Source organism: Stegostoma tigrinum, chromosome 19 (genome assembly GCF_030684315.1).
Source record: "Stegostoma tigrinum isolate sSteTig4 chromosome 19, sSteTig4.hap1, whole genome shotgun sequence".
NCBI lineage: Eukaryota > Metazoa > Chordata > Chondrichthyes > Orectolobiformes > Stegostomatidae > Stegostoma > Stegostoma tigrinum.
In genome coordinates, this window is record NC_081372.1 from 25,910,759 (window position 1) to 25,936,399 (window position 25,641).

Here is a 25,641-nt window from a genome sequence, read left to right on the forward strand (position 1 = left end):
CAAAGGCACGTATAAAACAAAAGTGAAATGTTTTTGTTTTAATTCCCCATGAATCTTCCCCCATTGGTTCTAACTTGACACTCGTCCTTTTCTTGCCTTACTTCTGGGGACTTACCTGCTTCCCCTGCCTCTGCAGCCGAGCGACAGGTCAATCAGTTTCTGACCATCAGACGATCCGCCTTCTTCCCCCGGTTGCTAAGGAGGAACCACCTCCTTCCGGTTGCCAAAGGCGAGCTACCCCTCCACCGGTTGCTCAGACGAGCTCCCTTCCTCTGGTTGCTAAAGGCGTGGCCCCTCCGGTTGCTATGGGTGAGGCCCCGCCCCCGGATTGCCCCCTTGCTCCGAAACGTTCAGACTGCGAGCTACGGTGGCCACTGGCTGCCAAATGAGCCGCGCGGTTCGGCTGTGTGTGACGTCACAACGCCCGTCTCCGTCCCCATCTGTCAGCTCGTTTCGGCTTTGCTCGACTGCACTCGGCTCGTCTCTGTCTGCCGCCGGCTTCTTCCCACTCTTCCCCTCCGCCCCCATTCCCACCCCTACACACACACACACACACACACACAATCACCAATCTGCCTTCACCAGGATCCCTCCGCTCGGGACGTCCTCACATCCATTTCCCCTTTACAAACCCGCCAGGGAGCCGCCAACCGTCCCGTCACCCCCACCCACCAACCTCCACCACCTTCAACTCCCATCCCTGTCTCTCCCCCCCCCCCAAACAACCCCAACACTTAAGAGCTCAGCCAGCGGCGCATTAGGTGAGTGCCTGCGCAAGGCGATCTTCAGGGAGAAGTGGAGTAAGTGGGAGCAGCTTCGGATCTGCCAGTGTGTTGTGAGGGAGGGAGAAGGAGAGGGAGCCCTGGACTAGACTTGGCTTTAAAATGCAATGACCTGATCCATTTTGTCGAAGAAGCGCATGCTTGGCCGAAATAAAAGCTTACTTATTAGATGATACTCTTGTGTGTAGTGGGGATCGCGAGGAAGTCTGGTTGATTTAGAGAAAATTTTAGTAAAAAACTGTCTGCTTTTTTTTGTTTTAAACCCCGTGATTATGTCTAATCACGATTTTTTTCATTTCGATTCGCTCAAATTAAATCCTTCATAGTTTAATTAACGAAATAAAGAAGCGATAAGCCTTTCGTTCCATCTCTTCATTTCTCTTCTTACAGTAAAACCTCAGCGTATATTTAAATTATTTTTGTTTTTCATTATAACAGCGTAAAGGCCGGCGTTTGCAGGAGTCGTGATTAGATTATTTCGTGTTATCTACAATTCCCTTAAAAAGTTAGTCTTCGCCAATGATTCTGTCGAGGTTACCGAAAAAAAACGGTACATATCGACCAAACTGCTGCAGCCTCATCAATCCATAACTGAATATTCATTCTGTAAATTGATTTCTTGGCCACTGTCTTTTCCAAATCAAGCCCATCGCAGGGTTTTGTAAAATATATCGTCTGCGTGACATTGTGCAGTATAATGCCACATCAACTTTTACACTAGCCGCCCAGACAGAAAGCTACTGTAATTATACTTGTGGTTTTGCAAGTGCACGCTGTAATGGTAATTTGTAGTGTAGTGTATGATCTTCTTGGGAAGTGTATGGCTGATTTGATAATGGAAAATGGGAAAGGGATTTTGTTTCAGTAAGGTAAATTGGTTTAGAATGTGTGCTGAAAGCAACTGTAACATTAAATTAGGAAATAACTTTCACACACGTTGAATTGCTTGTTCTTAGTTTCAGTGCAGATCTAGCATGGGATTTTGTCTGAGAATTCTCAAGTATGTAACAGTTGAATGTTAGAGAATGTTTCTTCCTCTAGCAGTTTTTTTTTCTGCAAACAAGTGGTGGATTAGGTTTGTTGCTTGTTCTATATCTGGGTCTCATTTCACAAGCAAAATGTCTCACAGCAAATGGAATGCTTTTGCAATCATATTATATTTATGCTTTATTTATGATTGTTATCAGACAGATTGAGATTTTCAGGAATATTGCTTGTTATGAAATAGAGAGGAAGTATCATGCTTTTTGCAAGACTTTAACGCTGAAAGAAAACTTGTTTTCATTTTGTTGTACTATCTTCTCTGTCAGGAAATTTCTATATGTTTCGCATCCATTGATTTTTGTTGTCACATGTACCAAGATACAGTGAAACGTGTTGTTTTGCATACAATACAAGCAGATTGTACTGTACAATGTGCATCAGGGTAGCAGGACAGAGTGCAGAATACAGTTTTATAGGTGCAGAGAAAGTGCAGAGAGAGAGAGAGAGAGAGATCAGAATTAACATTTGAGAGCTGTGTTCAAAAGTCTCATAGCTGCAGGGAAGAAGCTGCCCTTGAACCTATTTATATGTATATTCAAACTTTTATAACTTCTCCCTGATGGAAGTGGGTGGAAGAGCATATAACCGGAATGGGAGGGGTTTTTGATTATGTTGGTTGCTTTCCTGAGGCAACAGGAAGTATAAATGGAGTTAGTGGATAGAGGCTGGTTTGCATGATGGACTGGGCTGTTTTCACGACTCTTTGTAGTAGCTTATAGTCTTGGGAAGAGCAGTTACCATATCACACTGTGATTGAGACAGGATGCTTTCTATGGTGTGTGTATAAAAATTGAGAGTCCTTGTGGACATACCAGATTTCTTTAGCCTTCTGAGAAGTAGAGACATTGTGCTTTCTTCATTGTTGCATCCACGTGGATGGACCAGGACAGATTGTTGGTGATTGTCAATCCCATGAACTTGATGCTCTTGACAATGTCCACCTCAGCTCCATTGATACCGATGGGATGTGCCATTTACTCAGCTTATGGAAGTCAATGACCAGCTCCTTCATTTTGCTGATGTTGATGGAGAGATTGTTGACTTTTCCGATGCTTCTAAGAACTTAATCTCTTTAAACAGAAGATTCTAAGTTTCATTTATTCTAACATGGTGGTGCAGTTACATGAACAGTATCTTTTTTTGAAAAGCTTCTGAATTAAACTGTTCCTTGTGAGTTACATTGCTACTGATTGGTCAAGACCTTGGTATTACTTGTAAGTATATAGCATTTTATGAATTAGCTGTGATAACTTTTTTTCCATGTCTGCTGAATTTTGCTAGATATCTCACCAGGGAAGGACCAGGCTAATTTATTAGGAAACCACTGTAAAAGGCCAAGGTAAATTCTACAAGATGTCAGCAGGTCAAAATAAACTGGAGATCCATTGAGCAACATGAAGATTTAGTTGTTTACTGAAACAAAGCTTATGTTTTAAAATCATAGAATATGAGAGGAAGTAACACAGAAGGATGTGCACTAGTAAGTACCAGAAAGATCGTCTATTTTGCCTCTCTGAATGAGCTACTAAAACTGTGACTTTTTTATGATAACTTGGACTACTATAGGTGATTAAGTGATATGGCTGTAGAAACAAAAAGCACACCTTTGATTACAGAGTAGTTGAAAATTAGGGTAACAGTGGAAATGTGAACTTTTCACAGAACTTTATGACAGAGCCATAGAAATGAATGGATAAAATAAAATGGATGGAACTGAGCCTTAAAATGAACTTACTATATTCAGATTTGTTTTGCATTAAGTCGGCTGTATGTAAATGTTATTAATTTGCACTGAGAGTAAGAAATAAATCACTCGAACAGCATATACACAGCACCAGTGCAATCTTGTTATCACCTATTTATCTTTAATCAGTCAGCATTCATTTTTATTGTTCTGGAATTCAACTCGTTTTTACTGTTCATAATTTACATTTAACTGGAGAGGAAATATTTAAATCAGGTTACTATATGGGCTGATGTACAAAATCCATGCATGTCTTTTATGTATGCATCATCTTGTACATAAACATTTAATAAATAGCCATCTATGGCAACAACTGTTGCTCAAAGATTGGACCTCAACCAGTCTTGATGGTGCAGTATGACAAATTAACAGAATTACAGTTTGTGTAGACTGTTGTCTTTCAATGTGAGAGTTGGTATGTCAAGTATGGTACCTCATTGGACGCTGTTGAGGAGGGTTAGCAAGCTATTCGGGGGAAAAAATAGAGCTAGCATACATGTTCTCAGAAGATCTCTAAGTGCTTGTAACCAATGAAGAAGACAGGAAGTCAGGGATTCATATAGTGTTTTACACAACAACACAATGTGCCAAATGGTTTGTAGCCAGGAAAGCACTGAATTGTTGTCACTGTTGTAATGTAGACAACATGGGCATCACTTTGTGCTTAGGAAGTTTGTACAAAGCAGCAAAATGGTAATGAACATTAATCTGTCTTTCTGATCTTCTCTGGCACTTTAATAGTTTGCAGTTTTCTGGTCCTAACTGTCTCCTTTTTACTACCCATGCCCAATTTCTCTGCATGTTTATTCCCCACCAGGATAGCCTGAGGTCTGTCCACTTCGTCATTGAATAGAGGTTCTCCTAGTCCTCATCAAACGCCATCCCGAGTTGCCTGATACAACTTGTTCTCATATTGAGCAACTTCTTCCTTGACTTCACTTACTTCCACCATGTAAAAGTTACAGGAGCCTGCAAGGTTCTGAGATATTTGTATGTTTTAATGGAATAGTGGATCATTTGTTGACCCAATATCCCTATCACACTGCTTTTTCCAGGACTTGCCCTGAACAGGAAAATTTAATCAGCCTTGTTTCTAAATTCCATCCTCTTCTTACCTTCACAGGATCACCTCCAGACCTCCAGCACTTTGTTTCCATTCCATTACTTTTCTTTTTCCATATCTGGGGACCAGCTCTCAATTGAATTCACCCATAATCCTACTAGCTCCTATAGTTACCTTGACTACGTTTCCTCACACTGTACTTCCTGGAAGAACTCTATTCTATTTTGTCATTTTGCTTGTTACTGTCTCATCTGTGATGGAATGCAATCTTTTGTGCTTCTGATATGTCTTCCTTTTTCCTCAATGAGGAATGCCCTCTCCTCACCCCCAACTATGATAAACAAGGCCCTTGACTGTCTCCATTCCTTTTCATACGTTTTGTTGTCACTTGTTCCCTTATCTCTTAAAGTGGTGATAGGGTTCCACTTGTCTTCAATCCATCATCTGCATTCAACAGATTATTGTCCACTGTATTTGTCACCTCAAGCATGATGCAACCATCTTCCCTTTCCTATTCAGCATTTTGAAGGGACCGTTATCACTATGTTGCTCTGTTCAATTCCTCAATCACCCCCATTCAACCCCATCCTGTTCTTCCCATTGTCTTAGCACCTTTGCAAGCGCAAAAATTTGCAGCAACTGCATCATGTGTCCCCTTTCTTCACACTCATTTTTGTCCCATTTTGCTTCGTTTCTCCTTACTAGTTGTGTTTTCTTCCCTCTTTTTCTCTTTTGTTTGCTGATAGACAACGTGTCTTCATGAATCTGCCACTCACACTTCTTCAGGCATGCTTTTTTTTAAACTCATTACAATCTCTTTGCCTCTGCAACGCAACTTTTATTGAGGTTCGTCTCTTCTGCCTTCCAGTTTATCACAAACTATCCCTTTTACTTAAAATATGTTACCTAAATCTCTAACTTATTCCGGCATTGATGGTAGATCATCAACTTGAAAATTAACTCCGGTCCTCTCTTGATACATATTGCCTGTCCTGCTGACCATTTTCTGCTCTAATTCACCCACTGCGTGAAATGTCTAATTATTTTCCTGTTATCTTGAGCGAGAACTGATTGGAACACACCTTTGTATTTAAGGAAACATCAAACAAAGAGTAAATGTTAGGGCTTACTGTCATGAATCTCCTACTAGTCAGTTTAAAATTAAGAAAGAGGAACTTTGGAAGTAAGCTACTTGTTTTTCTAATATAGGACATTGACGAAGTGAGAGACCAGAAGAAGGAAAAATTCAAGGATAATCCTCAAAAAAGATGGGTGCTGTAGTTTCATTTGAATTATTCATTAAAACTAACTTAGCTTAATAAGCCAGATAATACCACTTAGCTGTAGAATAATTCAAGCAATCCTAATAATTTCAATAATTCCTGTTAGGTTAATTGGGAATTTTATTCTGAGCTTTGGACTGATTCTGAATGAAAATGTAAGGAGCATTAGCAACTTTACAGACAGTGTATTGAGATAACAAGGCGTAGAGCTGGATGAACACAGCAGACCGAGCAGGAAAGTTGACATTTCGGGCCTAGACCCTTCTGCAGAAATGGCAGTGTACAGTGTATGGAGTTTGCTTTCACAATCTTGATGTAAAGAATGTGTCTGCTAGCTGTGACTGGGATGAAAATGTTGTTAATGATTCCTAACGAATTGGGATGTGTACGTATGTGAACTAGTACCTGCAAACCACAGTTTTCTGCAGAGCATTTTCTTGGCTTTTTAAAAATGTATTCATGGAACATGAACATTGCTGGTGAGGCCAGTATTTATTGCCCATTCCTAATTGCCTATCAAACAATTGAAAATTGGCTTCATTGCAATGGGCCTGGAGTCACATGTAGGCCAGTTTGGGTACTGATGGCAGATTTCCTTTCCTAAAGGACATTAGTGAACCAGATTGACTGTTCCTGATAATTAGCAATGGCTTCAGAGTCATCATTGGAATCTTAATCCTAGAATTTTTATTGATTTTATATTTCCCCCCTCTGCTGTGATGGGTTTCAAATCTAGGTCACCAGGACATTTTCTGAATCTGTGGATTAATAGTCTAGTGATAATACCAATAGGCAATCATCTCCTTTAAAATTAGCAATAAATATCAATTAGTAATTAGTGTACATTATTAGAGGCAGTCTGTAGTATGTTGAGATGTTGAGGAAATTGGAGGTATAGTGTGAGTTTTTTTTTCAGGACAATGTATTCAGCATACTAAAATATTCTATGAATTACCTGACTGAATATCCTTATGAGTGACTTCAATAAGGATAGTACAAATATTTTTCTATTCTTTAGTATGCTTTCTTCAATGTTTTATGTTCTATTAACTTTCACAAAATGGAATTGAGTTTTAGCTAATTTAAATTTTTTTTGTGTATTACTTTCTTTGAATTTAAGTACTGGTTAATGATCCCAGCAGGGCATTGCTGGATTGACCGAGATTTGGACATTCGTTGTGATAGGCCCAGTCTTGTGAAGTTAAGTCTTCCTAGGCTGCCCCTTGGGAATGCATATGAATTGCTTCCACTTTGGTTTGATGGGTCTGGAGATGGCTGCTGAGTCCAAGGTACAATCTGAGGATTGTCACATGCAAGCAGATGAAGAGTATAGAGGTGTGTGTGCTATCTTCCACCTGACTTCATCTCTGTGAGCTCTCAAAGAAGGTCCTCAATGTTTTCAGTGCTTCCCCAAATGAGTCTTTTCTACCTTGGTTGTTTGCAACTCAAGTCTCCTGTAAGTTGGTGAGGATGCTTGACCCCTTCAGGAATGGTTTGGGGACATTTCTCTGTACTCCTGTAAGTTTCCTGCTGTGACAGAGCTCTGAGGTGAACAGTTGTTTTGAGATATCCAGCACATGAGCAACACATCCTGTTTAATTAAGCAGTTTTTGAATGACTGTAATCAATGCTAAATAATTGCATCATCAATGTCTGTCTTTACCAAGATGAAGCTCCCAAACTACAGAAAATGACTCACATTTTCCAGGATCTTGGCATTAATCCAAATGCATGGAGGCAATAAGTGAGCAGCAGTGGATGAGGGTGTAGTTCTGAATTGTAAAAACAGGCTGGAAGTGGACCTTAGTTTTAATGTTCAGTGGATGACATTTAGCAGATCTTTACCATTTTAAAACAATCGACTGAAATCCCAAACGGTGGCATAGGAATTTTATATTTTCTTTATATTTTTCTTTCTTTTGGGACGATTAAGTCTTCAACTTATTGGAAATGAAGAAACATAAGTGCAAAGTTTTGTGAAGTGTTGTGCTTGTAAGACATGCAATGCTTAATTTTTCTTTCCTTTTCTTGAAGTGATTATTCTTGTCTTTGCCAGGTGAGCTTTCTTACACCTGGTTCAAAAGCTGGAAAAATTACAATTGCAACTTACAGATTATCGTGAGCTGCCCTTGGAATGCAAATCTATAAGTATGGTTATGAGCTAATCACATTAATTATTGCATTCTCACCTTAGTAATGAAAAACTATAAGATTTGATTTTGCATAACTATTGTGAATTTTATTGCTTTGGAAATGGGGCTTGTGATGTCCACTTACAGACTGTCATTGTATTACCATAGCAACCTGAGCATAAATACCACTAGAACTCAATTGATGCATAATTTATATGAAGATTCTTGAAGTCTTTCTAACCTGTCTCCAGAGGGGTTTGTTCTCAGAACACTAATGTCTGTCATTATTTACATAGAAAAAGCAGTAATGGCGGCAGTAGGTAAACCAGTTGAATCCTCCATGTTGTAAGCTGTGAGGTACCTTTCGGATTTGTTGAATGATTGAAACTGCAACAATTTAAACATTGCACTTTCAAAATATATATGTTATGTCTGTTTCTTGAACTGTCCTCTGAAATATCCAGGGTGAAAAGTCATTTAAGAGACATGAAAATGTCTAGCTTGGTACTATATGTATGTTAGTGTTACCCTCGAGAATACATTTCTCCAAGAAGTAAGATTAACCAATATTATGTGGGAAGATTCTCTTTTAAACTTTTTATCTTGTATTATAATATTTTTCAATGTGAGTGCAATTTTGAGAGGTAAGGAGGGGTTGTGAAGGATTCAGCCAAGCTATTTTAACCAACAAGTTGTTTTGACATAATCTGGAAATATCTAGTCGAAATGCTGCAGGAAATGTAAAACACTTGCAAGGAAGTGTATTTTTTTAATATTGAAATCAGTATGTTGAGTATTTACAAGCAGAGCTGTAATATGTAAACATACAGATGTGCAGAAAATTGAATGAATAGTTAGCCTACTGCCTCCCTGGCCAGCCTACACCCTTGAGCTAACACCTGTAATCGGGTGGGTGGGTATGGTGTTTGCTAACCTGCCCATCCTTAAGCCTAGGGGCCTGTTTTTGCCTCTGCCGCAATAAAATGTGCGGCTAAGAAAGGTGAATGAAGGAGCCACTGTCTCAGAAGATTATTGTAATCAAGATGGTATTCCACTTCCCTCCAATGGTGCATTCTTACTTAGTCCCAAAACTCCTCCTTTACCCTCTCTTGGGTTGCTGGTTGCTCCCTTACCAAAAAAATCTGACTAATCTGCCAATCAGATATCTGTGGATTTTCATCTTTGAGACAACTTTTGGTTTGGTCCCTTGCTGGGACTACTCATATACTAGCTAGTAGGATTGACTGGCAGCGCTTTGGGGGATATTTCCATTTGCTGATGGGTTGGGGTTCTAAATGTTATGTGGCAGCTCTTTCTCAAGTCAGTCGCTCAGGTCTTGCTTTTCTGTGAGGGCGTGAGCGATGTTGTCTCTCCTATCATAAGATTCACCTACTTTTCTCCACAGTTTATAGAAACAGGTTTTTAAGTACAACTAGATTACGGAAGCACTGATTTCAATCTCCTCCTACTTTTTGAGGCACTTTGTCCCTCAGTTGCCACCCAGCCCTTTCTTCAATGGCAGTGCTCACTCTTGATGAATAGCTTTTGTCAGCTCCCAATGCTGTATTGTTTAAGAAACCAGATTTGTTGCACTGGCAGGATTGTATGGGGTAGGGTGTGAATCCATGCACTCTCAGTTGCCTTTTCACCCCATATGCATTTTTATATACTGTGTATGCCTGGCAATGCCATTGTATGCTGACAACATTTAAGTGAATTGTAGCTGAATTTAATTGCTAGATATTGGTTGTCATGAATGAATTTTCTCTTGCAGGATGAAAGTTCAGTGAGCAGTGATGATTTTGATATGAGTGACGCCACATGGATTTCAGCTGACCAGTGTGTGAACTCTGATTTAAGTCCCAGTCAAGAAGAAAGAATGCACAGCCCACAGAATCTGCATAACCAGGAATATGGTAAGTTCAAAATTAAATAATAAAAAGCCATCAAGAAAATCAGATTATTGCAAAACATTTGTTGTGGTTACTTAAAATGGATCTTGCTTTGTGTATGAAAATAAGAAAAAGAAACTTGCAGTTATATAACGTCTTCCAGGGCTTTTCAAAGTATTTCTCAAGCAACTAGGTGTTTTGAAATGTAGTTACTGTTGTAATGTTAGGGAAATACAATGGCTAATTTGTAATCTGCAAGGAACCAAATACAGTATTATGTTAATTGATTAGATAGTCTGTTCTCATAATTTTGACTTACAAATGCTATCCGGGACACTGGGAAAATTCTCTGCTGTTTTCTCAATGGTTCCATAGGATCTTAAGAGAGAAGATGAGGTATCAGTTTAATATTTTATCCATAAAGCAATGCCTCCACACTCCCCTGTACTACATTGAAATTTCAGTCTGGAATGCTGGTACTCAAATCTTTTATATCTGTGACTATTTGACTCAAAGATAGCAATACTGTCAATGAATCAAGGCTAACATAAAATAAATTTTGTTGCATTTATTTTATCCTATACTTCTGATACATTGGTTAAGATATAAGACTTTTTTGTTGAAAAATAAATTAGAATTGACTGACCATGTGAAAGAAAAAAGATCAGTTTTTTTTATCATCTTTCCATTTTTGTAGACATTTCTTAAAACACAATACATGATTAGTTGAATTTGAAACATATTTTCTGTAGTTTTGTTGATACATTTCTAAAAGAATCAAGGTTCTTGTAAGTAAAGATTTTTTTTGAGGTATCTATAGATATTTTCAAATGAAAGTATTGTTATACTGGCTCAGCAAGTAACATGTTAAAATTTACTGTGGCTTTAGACCTCTTTTTAGAAAGTTCACAAACCCACATATTCTAGTTATCTGATGATTGACTGGGGACTGTCTTCTTGTGTGAGTGTTAAGTCTGATCTCCTTGACAGAGATTGGCTCCAGGACTGCACACATGTTAAAGGCAGCAATCAAGTGAACATTTCATGATGTACTTGATAATCTTTTATGTGACCAAGACCAGTTAACGATATTTTAGTACTTTAAATTACTAATGGTTTATTATCAAGCCTACATCAATCATGGAGAAATAACTCCATAGAGGCTGGTATCCCATCACCAGGTCACCCTTTATTTATATGTGGAAAGCCCTTGACAACAGTCCATCTCTCTGAGAGCCAGCTTGGGTGGTCAGAAGGTCTGGAACTCCTCTTTTTATCTGTCAGCCAGTATTTTCCGATTGGACCAGATTAACAGCCTGAATCAGGGAACTCGCATTTAATGAAGTCTACCTAACTGACCTGGTTTCAGTCTCTACATTCCACCCCCTCTGAGTCCAAGGACATAGGCCAGGCATTTTCTTGGAGCATCTCCTGAGGTGTTTTCGCACCAGATTGGGTTCCTCCAACTCTGCAGATATGGGCGGCATGCAATGCACAAAAACTCGCCTCTTGAGCCTGGATCGTATTGGCAGAAATTCATTCACTTCTTTCAGCGGCAAAGGCATCAATGCAGCAAGGCCTGCCATATCCATCTTATGATGTGGAGATTTTGGTGTTGGGCTGGCTGAACTCTGAAAGCTTGCATTTTCAATTAAACCTGTTGAACTATAACTTGGTGTCATGTGATTTTTGACCATGCCCATCTTAGATTCAGAGGTCTCTTGGTGGAGCGGGAGAACCCAGAGCTTCTCCAGTTGTTCCGAGAAGCAGGGCACATTTTGCTTCCGCAGTTTGTGAATTTGCAGCATTCGTATGGTCCATGTGCTCAATCAGGGCTGTTGCTTTATATATCACTGGTCCTGATCTTGTGATGACCAAGCTTCTTACTCATGCAGGTCCACTTCCCTCGCCCCTGAACCATACACCACCCCTGCAGTAAACGGTCTCTCTTGCTTTGTTGAGCTCACTGCAACTCCCCCACTGACTGTGGCTATTTAATTTTCTTCACTCAAGTGGTGTTCCCCAAACTCAATCAGACTGGCAAGCATGTCCACTTTTGTCAGAGTACCCACCACTCAAATACTCCACCTTTCACATTTTCCAAAGAGAAAGCCAGTTGTAGCGCCTGTTTGAAGCCCAATTGGGCTTCACCTAGTAGCCATTTTTGCATGTTTATATCATTAATCCCACATATGAATCAGACTTTCAGTATCTCATTAAGGATTAAACTAAAATTGCCTACCTGTGCCAGTCGCCTTAACCTAGACAAAAATCCAAAGCTGAATTCCCTTCTCAAATTGCTGAGTTAAAACGCTAGCATCTCAGAATTAGAGGAGACTTGGGGTCATAATATTCCTTAATTAAATCCATCAACTCTTGAAAATTCTTTCACATCTCTTGACTCAAGGAAAGTTAGGCTCCCGAGAACTGAAAATACTGCAGGTCCACAAGCTGTTGGAAGATTACTCCTTGCTTTTCATTTGCCCTGTTGTCTTTTGCCCATAAAAAATAATGCATTCTTTTCACGTACTGGGCCCAGTCTTGGATGCCAGGGTCAAATGACTCAGGCTTCCCAAATAACAGCATGATACCAGAATTGCATACCCAATCTCAAAGATGACTGTTTTTTACAAGTTTCTTCAGGAGGGTGCATTATTTTCGGTGCCACTGAAATAACTCCACAGAAGCCAGTATCCCATTACCAGGTTACCCTTCATTTAGGTGTGGAAAGTCCTAGACACTGGTCAAGCTCCCTCAGACCCAACTCTGAGTATTGGTATGTCTGACACTCCTCCTTTTTATCTGTAAGCCAGGGCTACCTGATTGGGGCAACTAATCTTGAACAATCATGGAACTCATCCTATGAGGTCCACCTTGCTGAGCTACTTACAATGACTACATATGGGAGCTGGAGGTGCTAGACTATGGGTATTACATTAGTAGCCTCCATCTTTACATTAAATAACCTTGCTCTGATGGGGAGATTACTGTGATTCTGAATTGGGTGTAGAAATTGTGCCACTTTTGTGCTGGCAAGCTACTTGCTTAAAACTCAGCTGGAATTTCAGTTGCAGGATTAATTCAGAGACCTGGTAATGCTCTGGGTAGCCAGGTTCAGATCTTCCACAGCACCCTTTCCCAGAAGATCTGAAATATCTGACCGATCTGAAACACCTCATTGCTTACTTGGCTTTCTTGTCACCTTAGCACCCTGTACTATCCATGTTTTGGAAGGAGTCCTAATTGGAATCTCCTATCAGAAATTGGAACTTTATCATTGTGTATACAAAAAAAAGGGAAGTGGCAATCTGTGTGTGATTTCCACTCCTTGTAAAATCCAGGCCACTGTTTTCTCAGTAAAAACATGTGCATTCCATAACAAATATAAATTACAACCATGAAGGTTTTTCAAGTTATATGTTTTCATATCTCTATAAAATAAACAAAAATCAGAATTGATCAATATTACCAACACTGATATCACATTCACACATTGGACCATTTTATTTAGTGTTAGTTAGATTTTAACATGGTTGTTACTCTGAAACGCCTGCAGTGAAGAGGAAATGCAACGAGAGACGAGGAATGCTAGTCACTTCCTGTTTAATGAATAGCCTGTTTAACTACTGGGAGTTTAGATGTGAAATATCAGTTAAAAACATTCAGCAACACATTTCTTATGCATTTTGATAGGAGTGAGCAATTTTGAAAAATTTAATGTTATTTTTCTTTCTATATTTTGCCACACTGTAGGTTAATTGACGTTATGTAATTAAAGTAGAAGTCGTATTCAATTTTTTCAGAATATATATCACAATGGCAGGATAGTATATTCTATAAAAATAGAAATATTCCTCTTATCTTTAGGTGATGACATTCAAAAGCTGATATCAGTGACTAGGACTTTCTGTCTATTACCAATTACATTTATGGCCAGTACATTCTATACTTGAGTCCTGTAGCATTACTCACAGGTACTTGAAGGCCAAGCATGTGGGTTCAGATTTTTTTCATAGTCTCAGTGTATGCTAGATGTGATAGCAGTTCATCCATCATTGTATTAGACTAATTTATTGAAAAATTAATCACCTAATTGGCATGACTTTAAGATTATTACATGTTCATTGGATTTGAAAAAAAAAGGCCTTTGTAATTCGATTTACCGACAGCCATGCAAAACTTGTTCAAAATGTGAGAACGCACTTTTATCTTTAAACCAAACATTTTGAATCAATTGCCTGATTATTGTTTGCTTTATCTCTACAATAGTTTTAAAGTATTTGCTTAAGAAAATACTTTATTGATTAATTTATTTACTCCTTTCTGTCCAAAATCTTTCAAGTTTTAGTTATTTACATGATTATGAAATATATTTTGCTGCTTTTATTCTCTTCGTGGATTTGCTGTTCATGCTGAAACAGGTGCTGGTGTAACATTGTTCAGAGGACTGCCGCATTATCGAAAAATTTCCGATTAACCAGTTAGCTGTTCAATCCTCCAAGTCAAGGACAGGAGTGTTGGCATTTTTATCACCTGTGCTGAAAGCTCATGCACTATTGAAGGCAATACTGAGACAAAAATGTTCCTGGGCAACAGGGTTAGTTCTGTATAATCATATAACATTTATTTTATATTATGTATTATAAACTTGCTATATATCTCCCATGGAATGAAAATGAAAAGGACTAGAAATAATCAGCAAATCTGTCAGCACCTGCCATGAGGAAGAAGAAATCCTTACAGTTTAGATACAGATTGTTCATCAGAGATATGGCGCACTTAATTATTTTTGTTTCCAGATACGATAACTTGCGTGTATTTGCAGTATTATTCCAGACAAATGGACAATGTATTAAAATAGATATCATTAGAGAATAAAAAATAATTTAAAAATGTGAATGATCAAACCTGAAGCAGTGGCACAACATGAAATGTTTCACTTGAGTGTCAAGAAAAATCTGAAAGAAAGTCAGCAGTGATTAGTTGTTCTTTGCCTATATGGATTTAAGAAAATAAATTAAAGGTTTTCTTTTAGAAATAAGGAACAATTTATTGATCAGATATTTAGTTGAGTAAAATTTGAAGGAAGTCCACTAACTATAAATTGTGATTTCTTTTTCAATTGTGTGAAGTAAAATTAAAACATAGAAGCAGAAGTAGACCAATCAGTTCCTGGAGTCTGTGCCCATATTCAGTTTGATCATGTTATGATGAATGCCTGAACAGCATTTATCTTTGTTTTTCCCCTCCTACCATACAATACCCATAGCTACCAAAATCTATCAGTTTCAGTCCTGAAAATTTCAATTAGTAAAGTACTCTGTTTTTGGAACAGAATTCTAGATTTCTACTGCTGTTCATGTGGAAAGATGCAACTGCCTGGTTTCATAATAACTTTTAAAATATAGATTGCTTGTGGAATGAACTTCCTGAGGAAGTGGTGATTGTGGATAGAGTTCCAACGTTTAGAAGATACTTAGATAAGCACATGAATAGGAAAGGTTTGGAGAGACGTGTGCCAGGAGCAGGCAGATGGGGCCAGATAAATTTGGGATTATGTTTGGCATGAACTCGTTGGACCGAAGGGTCTGTTTCTATACTCTATGACTCTGTGTCCCACAGTCCAAATCCTTTGATTTATAGGACGTGGCTTATCAAATTCCTTAATTTTAAATTGATTTATTAGATCATCATTGATCCTTCTAAAATCAATGAAGTGCAAGAAAATTTTGTGAAACCTTATTTCATAACTTAGCGCTTTAAGCTTAGGTATCTTTCTCCTGAATCCATCCTCAATGTTTGCCAGAGACGATACATCTTCCCCAATTTTCTTGTTGAAAACCGAACACAGTCCTCCAGGTAGGATCTGACCCAGCTCTGCTAACACTAAAACATTTTGTTTCATCACTTTTTTGAATGATTATTCAGTGTATAAAGGTTGTTATTTCATCAACTTTTTTGTATATGTGTTCTAGCTTTAAGTGATTTGAAACATTGATTGTTTGCTGTTCCGCAGTTCCAAATCCTTTCAAATTGAACAAATGTTCCAATTTTATCTGTGTCAGAACCAAAGTAGATGACCTAACATTTCTCTATATTGAACCCTATCTTGCCATAAAAATCAAAAGAACTGTGGATGCAGTAAATCAGGAACAAAAACAAGCTTTGTTTTTGTTCTATCTTGTCAGAGTTTTATTCGCTCGTTTAGTCAGTCTTTAACTTCTTACTTCCGTTGACATCTTTCCAACTCACTGTTATCTGTCAATTGGGCTACACAACTCTCTATTGTTTCATTTCATACGTAACATATATAATGAAATGCTCTACCCCAGTACAGATCCTTAAGGAGAACACAGGGATGGCACAAAGAGTCTGCAGAGATGTATGGACAAATCAAGCTTTTGGATAAAAATTTGGCAGATGAAATATAGTTTGGGGATGTGCAAGGTTGTGCACTTTGGCAAGAAAAATAGAGGAACTGAATTTGATTTAGCTGGAGAAAGATTACAGAAAACTACAGAATGGAGGGATTTGGGAGTCACAAAAAGCCAACATTCTAGTTTAGCAGGTAATAGGGAAGGCAAATGGAATGCTCGTCTTTATTTCAAAGAGTATAAACGAATATAAAATAGGTCTTGCTAAAACAATGCAATTATAAGCTCTAAAACTATACAAGGTGCTCGTCAGACTACAGCTGGACAGTTTTGGGCTTTTTATCTAAGGATATATAAATTGGCACTGGAGACAGCTCAAAAATGGTTCATTAGGCAAAATCCATGTATGGAGAGACTGGCTTGTGAGGAGAGGTTGAGGAGTAGACTCGACGGGCTTAATGGCCCCCTTCTGCTCCACTGTTTTATTGTTTTATGTTTTAAAGCCACAAATCACTTCCTGCCAATCAGAGAATTAATCCTTTATCCGGAAATATTTTACCTCCCAATCAATTATTGACTCATGTCACTAGCATTACCTTTGTGTTACCTAGTCAGCCTTTGTGTTCTTTTGATGACCTCTTGGGCAGGACATTCACAGGTGCTACTCTAACCTTTGAATGTGAGTGTTACTGTCAAGATCAGAATTTGCTGCCTGCTCCTAGTTCTTCAATAGGCAGTTGTAAGCTGCTTTCTTAATTGCTGCTATTTACATTATTATTGCCCCCAGACTGCTGTTAGGGAATCCCAGGTTGTTCACTCACCAAAAGTGAAGGAGCAGCAATAGTGTGTGGCTTGGAGGAGAGCTTGGATATGGTGTTTGCAGCCATCTACTGCCTTTATTCTTCTAGGTCATACAGCTTGTTAGTAGATGTTATTGAGAGAGGCTTGCTGAGTTGCTGCAGTGCAACTTGTAGATGGTACATGCTGCTGCCATTTTGAGTCAGTAGTGGAAGGTAATTTTAGTCTTCAGTACTACACCTAGGTGTTGTCAGAACTCTGAGTTATCTTGTATCCAGTGCCTTCAATCATTTTTTGATTTTTCTGGTAGTGAAGCACCATGTCTAGGGACTGGCATCTGTAATGGTTTGATCCCAGGAGGGCATTGAAATAGATCATCCAGTTGACACTTCTGTCTGAAAATGGTTACAAATTTTTCATTATTCTTAATTACATTGACAAACTGGGCTACCTCATCATTGCGAACAAATCTGTTTATAGATCTCACTCTCATTGTTTTATTGTTCACTACCGCTCAGTGGAGTGGCAGGACTGCAGAGTATTGATCTGATCCATTGGCTATGGGTTCACTTAGTTCTGTCAATCCAAAGCTCCTTCTACAGGTTAGCATTCATATAGTCCCTTGTTATAACTTCAGCAATTGGTATCTTTTTTTGTATACCTGATACTGCCATTGACATGCTGGCCGATGCTCCTCATTGGACCAGAGCTGATTCCCTGTGTGATAGGAATGGTACTATGAGGTTACAGATCATGGTTGAGTACAAATCTTATTGTTGGTTATGTCTCATAGAGCCTCATAGCTGCCGAGTTTTGTGCTGCTAGATCTGGTTCTGATCTTTGCTATTCAGCACAGTGCTAAATGTTGCTACTCAACATCGCGGAGAGTGTCTTCAATGTGAAAATGGAACTTTCTACCAGTACTTTTATGGACAGATGCTTCTGTGACACATGGATTGTTGAGGTTAAATAAGTAGCTTTTTCTGTCTTACTTGCTCTGTCACCACCTGGCAAGTAGCCCTTCAACATTCTGGAAGCTCAGTCAGTAGATGTGTTACTACGCCAATTCTTGTGATAGACATTGAATTCCACAACGTAAGGGCATATTCTGTGTTAACAATTTGTAGAGCTGGATGAACACAGCAGGCCAAGCAGCATCAGAGGAGCAGGAAAGCTGATGTTTCAGGTCTGGACCCTTCTTCTGAAGTGTCCAGACCCGAAATGAAAGCTTTCCTGCTCCTCTGATGATGCTTGGCCTGCTGTGTTCATCCAGCTCTACACCTTGTTATCTCAGATTCTCCAGCATCGGCAGTTCCCACTATCTTGGCATATTCTGTGTGTTTGTTACTGTCACTGTTGATGCTTTTCCGAGACATTCAGGTGCACTGTTACATCACTGAAGAAGGGCATTAGGTGCCGTCAGCATGAGGTTTATTTCTCCACATTTGACCTGAAGCCATGTTGCTTGACAGATTGTGGAAGTAATATAGAGGCTTCTCAGACAAGGTAACATTGTCTTGCCACCTCTGGGGGAACTCTCCTGATGGTGAGCCAGGACATCCCCCAGAGATAATTGTTGAGGAATCTGGACATTGACTGATTTGGCGTGAATGATGATATCAGTCGGCTGTTTGGTTGACTTGTATGAGACTCCTGTCAATTTTGATACAAGTTCTTTGCAGTATTAGCTGGGCAGGTTTTGTTATTGATGCGGTTGTATTGGGTTAGCCCATTAGTTTTATTCTTCCTCTCCTTTACTCAGCTGAGCAAACTGATAACTTCCCACTGAGGTAAACAGCTAAGTGTCAACCATGATCCTATTCTTGTTTTCTTATGAAAATTTTCAACTAGATTAGTCAGACATGCCCTGTCCTACACAAATCATCACTGTCTATGCTATTTGTCAAAATGCTCAGTCATACTGTTTCTCTGACGATAAATTCCAGTAATATCTTCTCAGTTGAAGTTAAACTGGCACATCTGTTGTTACCAAAGACTGCATTTTCACATAGGCTTTGGGGCCCTGGTTTTGTTACAAAATGAGATGACACATGCTTGTAGCAAGACCAGCTTCTGGGGGGCAACCTCCTCTTTAGCTCCGAGCTTGTACTCCAGTTAAGATAGGCAGGCAAAGTGATCTGGGCCCTATTGTGGGGTTAACAGCTGTGAAGCATTAGCAACCCGACCTGGAAAGGTGGGCAGTGATGATGGAAGCCGGGCATCCTCACTGACTTGGCCCATTAGAATGGAGGAAAAACTGACTCAGCTGAATCAGGATCAGCTACAATTGTGACCTGTTATGATCAAGGTCCTGACTTGGAACTTCTGATTCTATATGGTTCCCCAACACTGCCATCACAGGATAGTCTCTTGCATTAAACTGGTTGTCGCTTCACTTGGCAGGAAGATGGTTTCCTGGTAGTAAAATTTAATAAGGCTTCAAAATAACCTTAAGTTAGGACATTGATCTTCCCAATTGTCTGCCTGCTCCCATGATGTAGGCAGCTTTATCCTCTTCCTAACACAACCTGGTTAAAAAAAAATTGTCACTACTAGACTGTGTCAAGGAGCTAACCTGACATAACACGCCTCCCCTATATCCCCACCACCTCTGTAGTCCCATCACCTCTATACCAATCTCCAACAAGAAGAGGAATAACACTAACAGTGCCTGCAACAGCAGGAGCAACATCAACATGCCTTCTCTTCAGTCATATGCTACTCCACAGGATAGAGAGGATGGACCCAGACCTCTGCCTCTGTAGAAGTGCAACCTCTAACACAAAGTCAACAGTCAGAGGATCAGCTCTTTCAGTGTGTATACTAGTGCTTTAGGAGTCTTAAGTGTCAATGCCAGATCATTGCTAATATTACAGCTTTCTGGCAAAAGATCTTTTTCCCATTGGACCAGATGGAGACACATCACTAGTAATAGAGTCGTACAGCCCAAAATGCCTGTCACTCGAGGGCTATCTACAAACTCCAACATCCCAACCTTCCCAACAAGTCTGCTCCTCCTTGACCTTGTGTGATGTCTTCTCTAGGAGAGGGAAGAAGAGGAGTTGGCTGTTCAAAGTGGCATTTATGGAGAGGAGAGGAGAGGAGGAGGGCTACTATGAAGCATGGATGTGATATGACAATAGAATGAGGGTGTACATGAACATTTGCTGTGCAGGAAGGGGTTTGACGAGGTGCCTGGAGAGGAGTGAATGTCGCAATTTTAGAAAGAAACATTGAAGAATATGATCAAGAGTTTGCCCTGTTATTTGGCTGTTCGAGCCTCCTCCAGTCTTCGATGTGATCATGGCTGCTCATCCAACTTACTGCCCTCATCCAGCTGTAGAAACTCAGAAAATCTATCCAAAGAGCTCTGTGCAGAAGAATGCTGAGAAGGTCAGAATGTGAGGCTTCGTCACTGAAAGTGTTTTTACACTCTTGAAGCTCTGAATCCTTTTGATGCACCACTTGGAGACTGGAGGTACCACAATTCTGCTTCTGACTTCCTCAGCCTCTTCCATGCACATTTGCTTGATTTAAGAGGCTGTCCTTTTTTCTCCCCCATTCCTGGAAAAGCTCATTACAAAGAATTCATACCCTGAAGATATACCTACGGGTGGGTCTTTTCAGGACGCCATTTCATTCTGTGGTAGCACCAGCTTTAGGAATCCGATTTCTGTAGAGCCTTTTTGACCCATGTTGGGATATCTTTAATTAGAAATCCTTCAGCAGCTTTGGTATATCATCCTGTTGATCTGCTCTGATGGTCAAGAAAACCAGAAGTGGGATACTAGTACTGTAGTTCTGTTGGAGTGCTATAGAAGGTCTGCCCCAATATTATATAGGTTCTCAACCAACTGTAGGTTCTGCTATTTTGCCAGAAACCAAGACTTAAAAATTCTACCCATGCCATAAATCCAAGAGTCCCATGTGCCTTTTTGTCAACCTCCTCAATTTAAAGTTTTGTGCATTTAGCCACTTAGATCTTCCTGCGTGCCTTTAAAATTCTGTTAACATTTTCTCGCCTATTCTTTCTGCAGGAATATATTCCCGACAGTTAACTTCATCTGCCATGTGTCTTCCCTTTGCACCAATCTGTCTATATCCTTGAGTCTTTAACTATTATTTTTATTGTTTATTCGATTTCAGAGTGTCATCCTTTGAAATTATTCCCTGAAGCCTAAGTCCAGGTCAATAACATTGGGACTACTGCTGCTTTTGATAGATCCAATGGAAAAGCCTAAGGGAAGCTAGTTTATGCTGAGAACATAGTCTAACACTTCTCAGTGTTTTCTGTCCCTCATGCAGTTTCATAGCCACAGTATCACAACGCTTTTAATCTAATGGATTTCAAGCCTATTTGTGATTCTTTATCAAATGCCAATGAAAGTTCATGCATACATCAACTGCACTTGTCTTTCAGTTATTGCAGCAACGAGCTCAATCTAGTTACTTGACTTTCCTTTAACCAATCAATTGATCCTGGCTTGGCTGTCATTTATTAAGTCATTTTATTTCCAAGTAACAATTAATTTTGTATCTGTTGAATGTTTTCCATCGCCGACATTGGGTTAATTGGCCTCTACTTGCTAGGTTTTTCCACTTCCTCTCCATCACTACAAAAATGGTGGATAAGCCAAGAAATTTGAAGTCTTGTTCCTGAGTATAGCAACCACCATTTTTACATGAACTGGAAATGAGTGTGGGGGTCACATTTCATGCATTCTTAGAGGCAGCTTCCCAAAGAAATCAACAGCTGCTTCCTTATGTTTTAATTTTGGTGTTATATGTAGTTGAAGTGTGATATGCCTAGTTTGGACTGGTAAGAACAAATTTGAACTTTATGGATTTGCTTGAATAACCAGGGTATCCTGTAGGAGAGGTATTTAGCTATACGATAGTCCCAGAACATCTTTGAGAGAGGTAAGGAGCTCTTTGGGAAGAAGTAAGATGCTTTGTAGAATAGCTAATTTTATGTATGATTGTGTATAAAAAAGTGTATAAACACACTGCCTTGTGCTCCTGGGATGCTGCTGGGCCTGCTGTGTTCATCCAGCCTCACATTTTATTATCTTGGATTCTCTAGCATCTGCAGTTCCCATTATCACTAAACACACTACCTGACAAGTTCATTGAAACCATCAAAAGTATCTGTCAAAGTGCCAAGAGGTAATAAGAGCAGAAAGTGCTGGAGTAACTCAGTAGGCCTGTGGAAAGAAAAAACATGGTTACCGTTTCAGGTCCAATGTGACTGTTTTTCAGAGTCATTATGGTCTTGAACAGCAACACCTGCTGAGATTTTCCAACACTTCCTGTTTTTATTTCAGATTTCCAGTTTTTGGCTTTTATAAAAGTGTCAAGAAGAACTGTTGAAAGCAATTTTCACAAGGAGCTAACAAACTGCTGAGGTATTTAAAAGTCCTGCCCTTTAAATGTTTGACGAAAAACAGTCTGGCCTGTCTAAAAGGAAATCATGCTTTCTCTTTCACTCAGTAGGGCTCCCATTGCTGGATTAATGCTGCATTCTTGATTTCACATCCTTCCATTATACGATTGTGTACATGCCATTACTCTGTGATTGACAGTTCTGTGTAGTTATTCATTTTTTGAAATGGGGCTATAAATTCCCACTTTGTTTGTTGTAAGTGTTGGGAAGTTGTAGAAATCTAAATGTGGTAGATGGCTTTCTGTGACTGAGAACCTTTTAAAGAAAAAGTGTCTTCAGCAGGCATTTTGTAACATTTCATTTCAGCAAGAGTCCTGAGATATTCCCCATAGTGGATATTCGGTGAGTTGGTCTTGTAGATATAAATAGTATATGTTGGTTAGGGGCATGGATTATAATAAGTTGGCATTAATTTGACCAAGCTGCTATAAAGGGCTTTTAGGGTGATCAGAGGGACATAAATTGGCATGGAGGATATGCGGAGTGGTGGGGTGGGTAGAAGGAAATTGGTTGGAATTGAGGGTCTAAGAGGTTATGGTCAATGAGCAGATGGGCTTTGGTTGGCATGGCAGCTCTGAGGGATTATGGGGAATGTGGGACACAGATTGGAATTTCGAGTATGATTATAGAGGTTGACAGAGAGGCAAATGTGGGCCTTGAGGTTATGCTAGGCTATCTGCATGAGTGATGGGCAAAAGGCTGGCATGGAGAATATGAGCAGTATGCAGTGCATGAGGATTAGTTTGGCATTGACGGTGTGTGGAGCCGTCCAGGATGAGAGCGAGTTATATATTGATGTGAGGAGGCATTAGTAGAGAGCATAGGTTGGCATGGAAAGGGGAATAGGGAGTGGAAGTTTTCTGTTTTATGACTTTTTAAAAATATCTTTGAAACAGTGCCAGAGTACTGAGGGAGACTTTCTATCTGGTCCGCCTCTGCACCCTTTCTGATGTAGCCCAGTCAGTCTTCCAGGGGATTCCACCATATTTGATTGAAAACCCACCTTCAGGTCATAGAGTCGTACAGCATGGAAACAGAGCTTTATTCAACCAGTCCATGCTGACCATAATCCCAAACTAAACTTTCCCATATCCTTCCAAATCTTTCTTATTTGTCTACTTGTCTAAATGTCTGTTAAATTTTGTAACTGAACCGCATCCACCATTTCCTCTGGAAATTCATTCCACATGTGAACCACACTGTTTAAAAAAAAATTGCACCTCGTATCTTTTTTAATTCCTTTTCCTCTCACCTTAAAAATATGGCCCCTAGACTTTAAATCCCCCATCCTAGGAAAAAGACACCTGCTGTTCACCTTATCTATACCCCTCATGATTTTCTAAACCAATCAGGCCAATCTCAAACTTCTACTTTCCAGTGAAAAACATCCCACTTATCCAACTTCTCTGCGAAGTGTTCTGTCTGTGTTCCTGAACTGAGAGCAAAAATGAAGGCCTAGTTGGAACATTTCCACTTTTCTAGTCCTCTGGCACTGGTCCTTTAGAGGGTTGAGAAGACTGTGGCCAGGGCTTCCATGCTTGCACCACCAGTAGATTCCATCTCAACTTTGAATGCTGCCAATCTATTTTTATCCTATCCGATTTCTCTACTAGCCCCTTTCTTTACTGTGACATTGGTGGCAACTGTTTTCTTACTTGAGACAGATTTAAAGTACTCATTTACTGCTTCAGCTGTGCTGTATTGTTCCATAAGGAGATAATCTTTTGTTCCTTAATTAACCCCATCCTTCCTTTGGCAATCATTTTGCAATGCATATGATTGGGATGCCACAAATTCATTGCCTTTGCAACATGACCTGTTCTGCATCTCCCAGTCTGGCTGAACATTAAAATCTCCCATTTTAAGTGTTGTTGTTTTGTTACGTGCAGGCCTGATCTTCGTATTTCCATGGAAGAAATAAGTTATATTTACGTAGAGCTAATCATGAATTCAAGGTTTCCCAAACAGCTAGAGAAGTATTGTAGATGCTGTTATAATGTAAGGAAAATATGTTGCATCAATTTCCAACAGTCATTGAAATCTATACCACTTGTTTATGAGTATAAAGGATGAATGTTATCATAACTCCCCTGTCTAAAAATGTTGTGAAGACCTATCATTTATATGTTACACATTGCTTCTCTTTTATTGTGTCTTTAATTTTATACTAAATGCAAAGGAACCAATGTTAATGAATGTTGGAAGCAAAAAAGTGACAGGTGTCATTGATGACACTTGGCTACTTAAAATTGAGTTCACATGCATAGTGCCATGATACTGTATTAAATAATATCTACCATTTTCTCCATGTGGATAATGCTGACAAGGTTACGTTTATTGACTATTCCTAATTGCTCTAAACAGCTCCAAAATCTCTCTGGTGTGCATATGTGGCAACCAATTTGAGTACAGCAATGTCCTCCTGTAAGACGAATGACCAGTTGATTTTTTATTTGAGTGAAATATGTGGACCAATTGGAATAACTATTTAGTGCTTTTCGGATAGTGCGATGCAGTCTTATGATGTCCACCTGAACTGAAAGTTCTGACAGTATAACCCGCTCTCTCTATATTACACGCAAATGTAAGTCTATAATTTGAGAGACTACCTTCTACCTCTGAAGCATGAGAGTCACGAAAAAGCCAATGTGACACACTAAAAAATTGGGCTTTGCATTTCATAATGAGTTTTAACTGTGATGTTTAGCATGCCTGGATCCTGGGTGGCAGATTAACAATTAACTGAGTAGTATTTGACTGGTTTAAATGGTTGAGTAAACATAAAGCTTTATTCCCGACAGAACATAGACTTACTCATCATGTAGACAACACAGGCTTAACTCAGTAGAGCTTAATCAAGTACAGTTAAAAGCACAGTGGAAAGGGCACAAGCCTGGCAAGTTTCTCAAGGAGTGATTATGACAAACAAATTTTACAGCATTAACTGTTCAATTGGTGAGAAAAATAATTGATGTTAGGCTGAGGGAGCTTAGAGGTTCACTTCAGGCTGTAACCTGGATCTCCTAGTAATTGATTAAAGAGCAGCAGTTTAGCCCTGTATTCTCAATTATATAATTGTGAACCGC

The 25,641-nt window shown here is 39.4% G+C and overlaps 1 protein-coding gene across 4 annotated transcripts in view; it reads left to right on the forward strand.

Annotated features, from left to right (window-relative positions):
- nol4lb (nucleolar protein 4-like b) overlaps nucleotides 1-25,641 on the forward strand; it is a 349,022-nt gene that overhangs the window by 87,568 nt on the left and 235,813 nt on the right. For 2 of the 4 annotated variants that reach the window (XM_048549775.2, XM_059652784.1), the window contains exon 5: nucleotides 9,823-9,964. In XM_048549775.2, coding sequence (XP_048405732.1) covers nucleotides 9,823-9,964 — 142 coding nt within the window. The other 2 variants (XM_048549776.2, XM_048549777.2) reach the window with 2 other exon arrangements.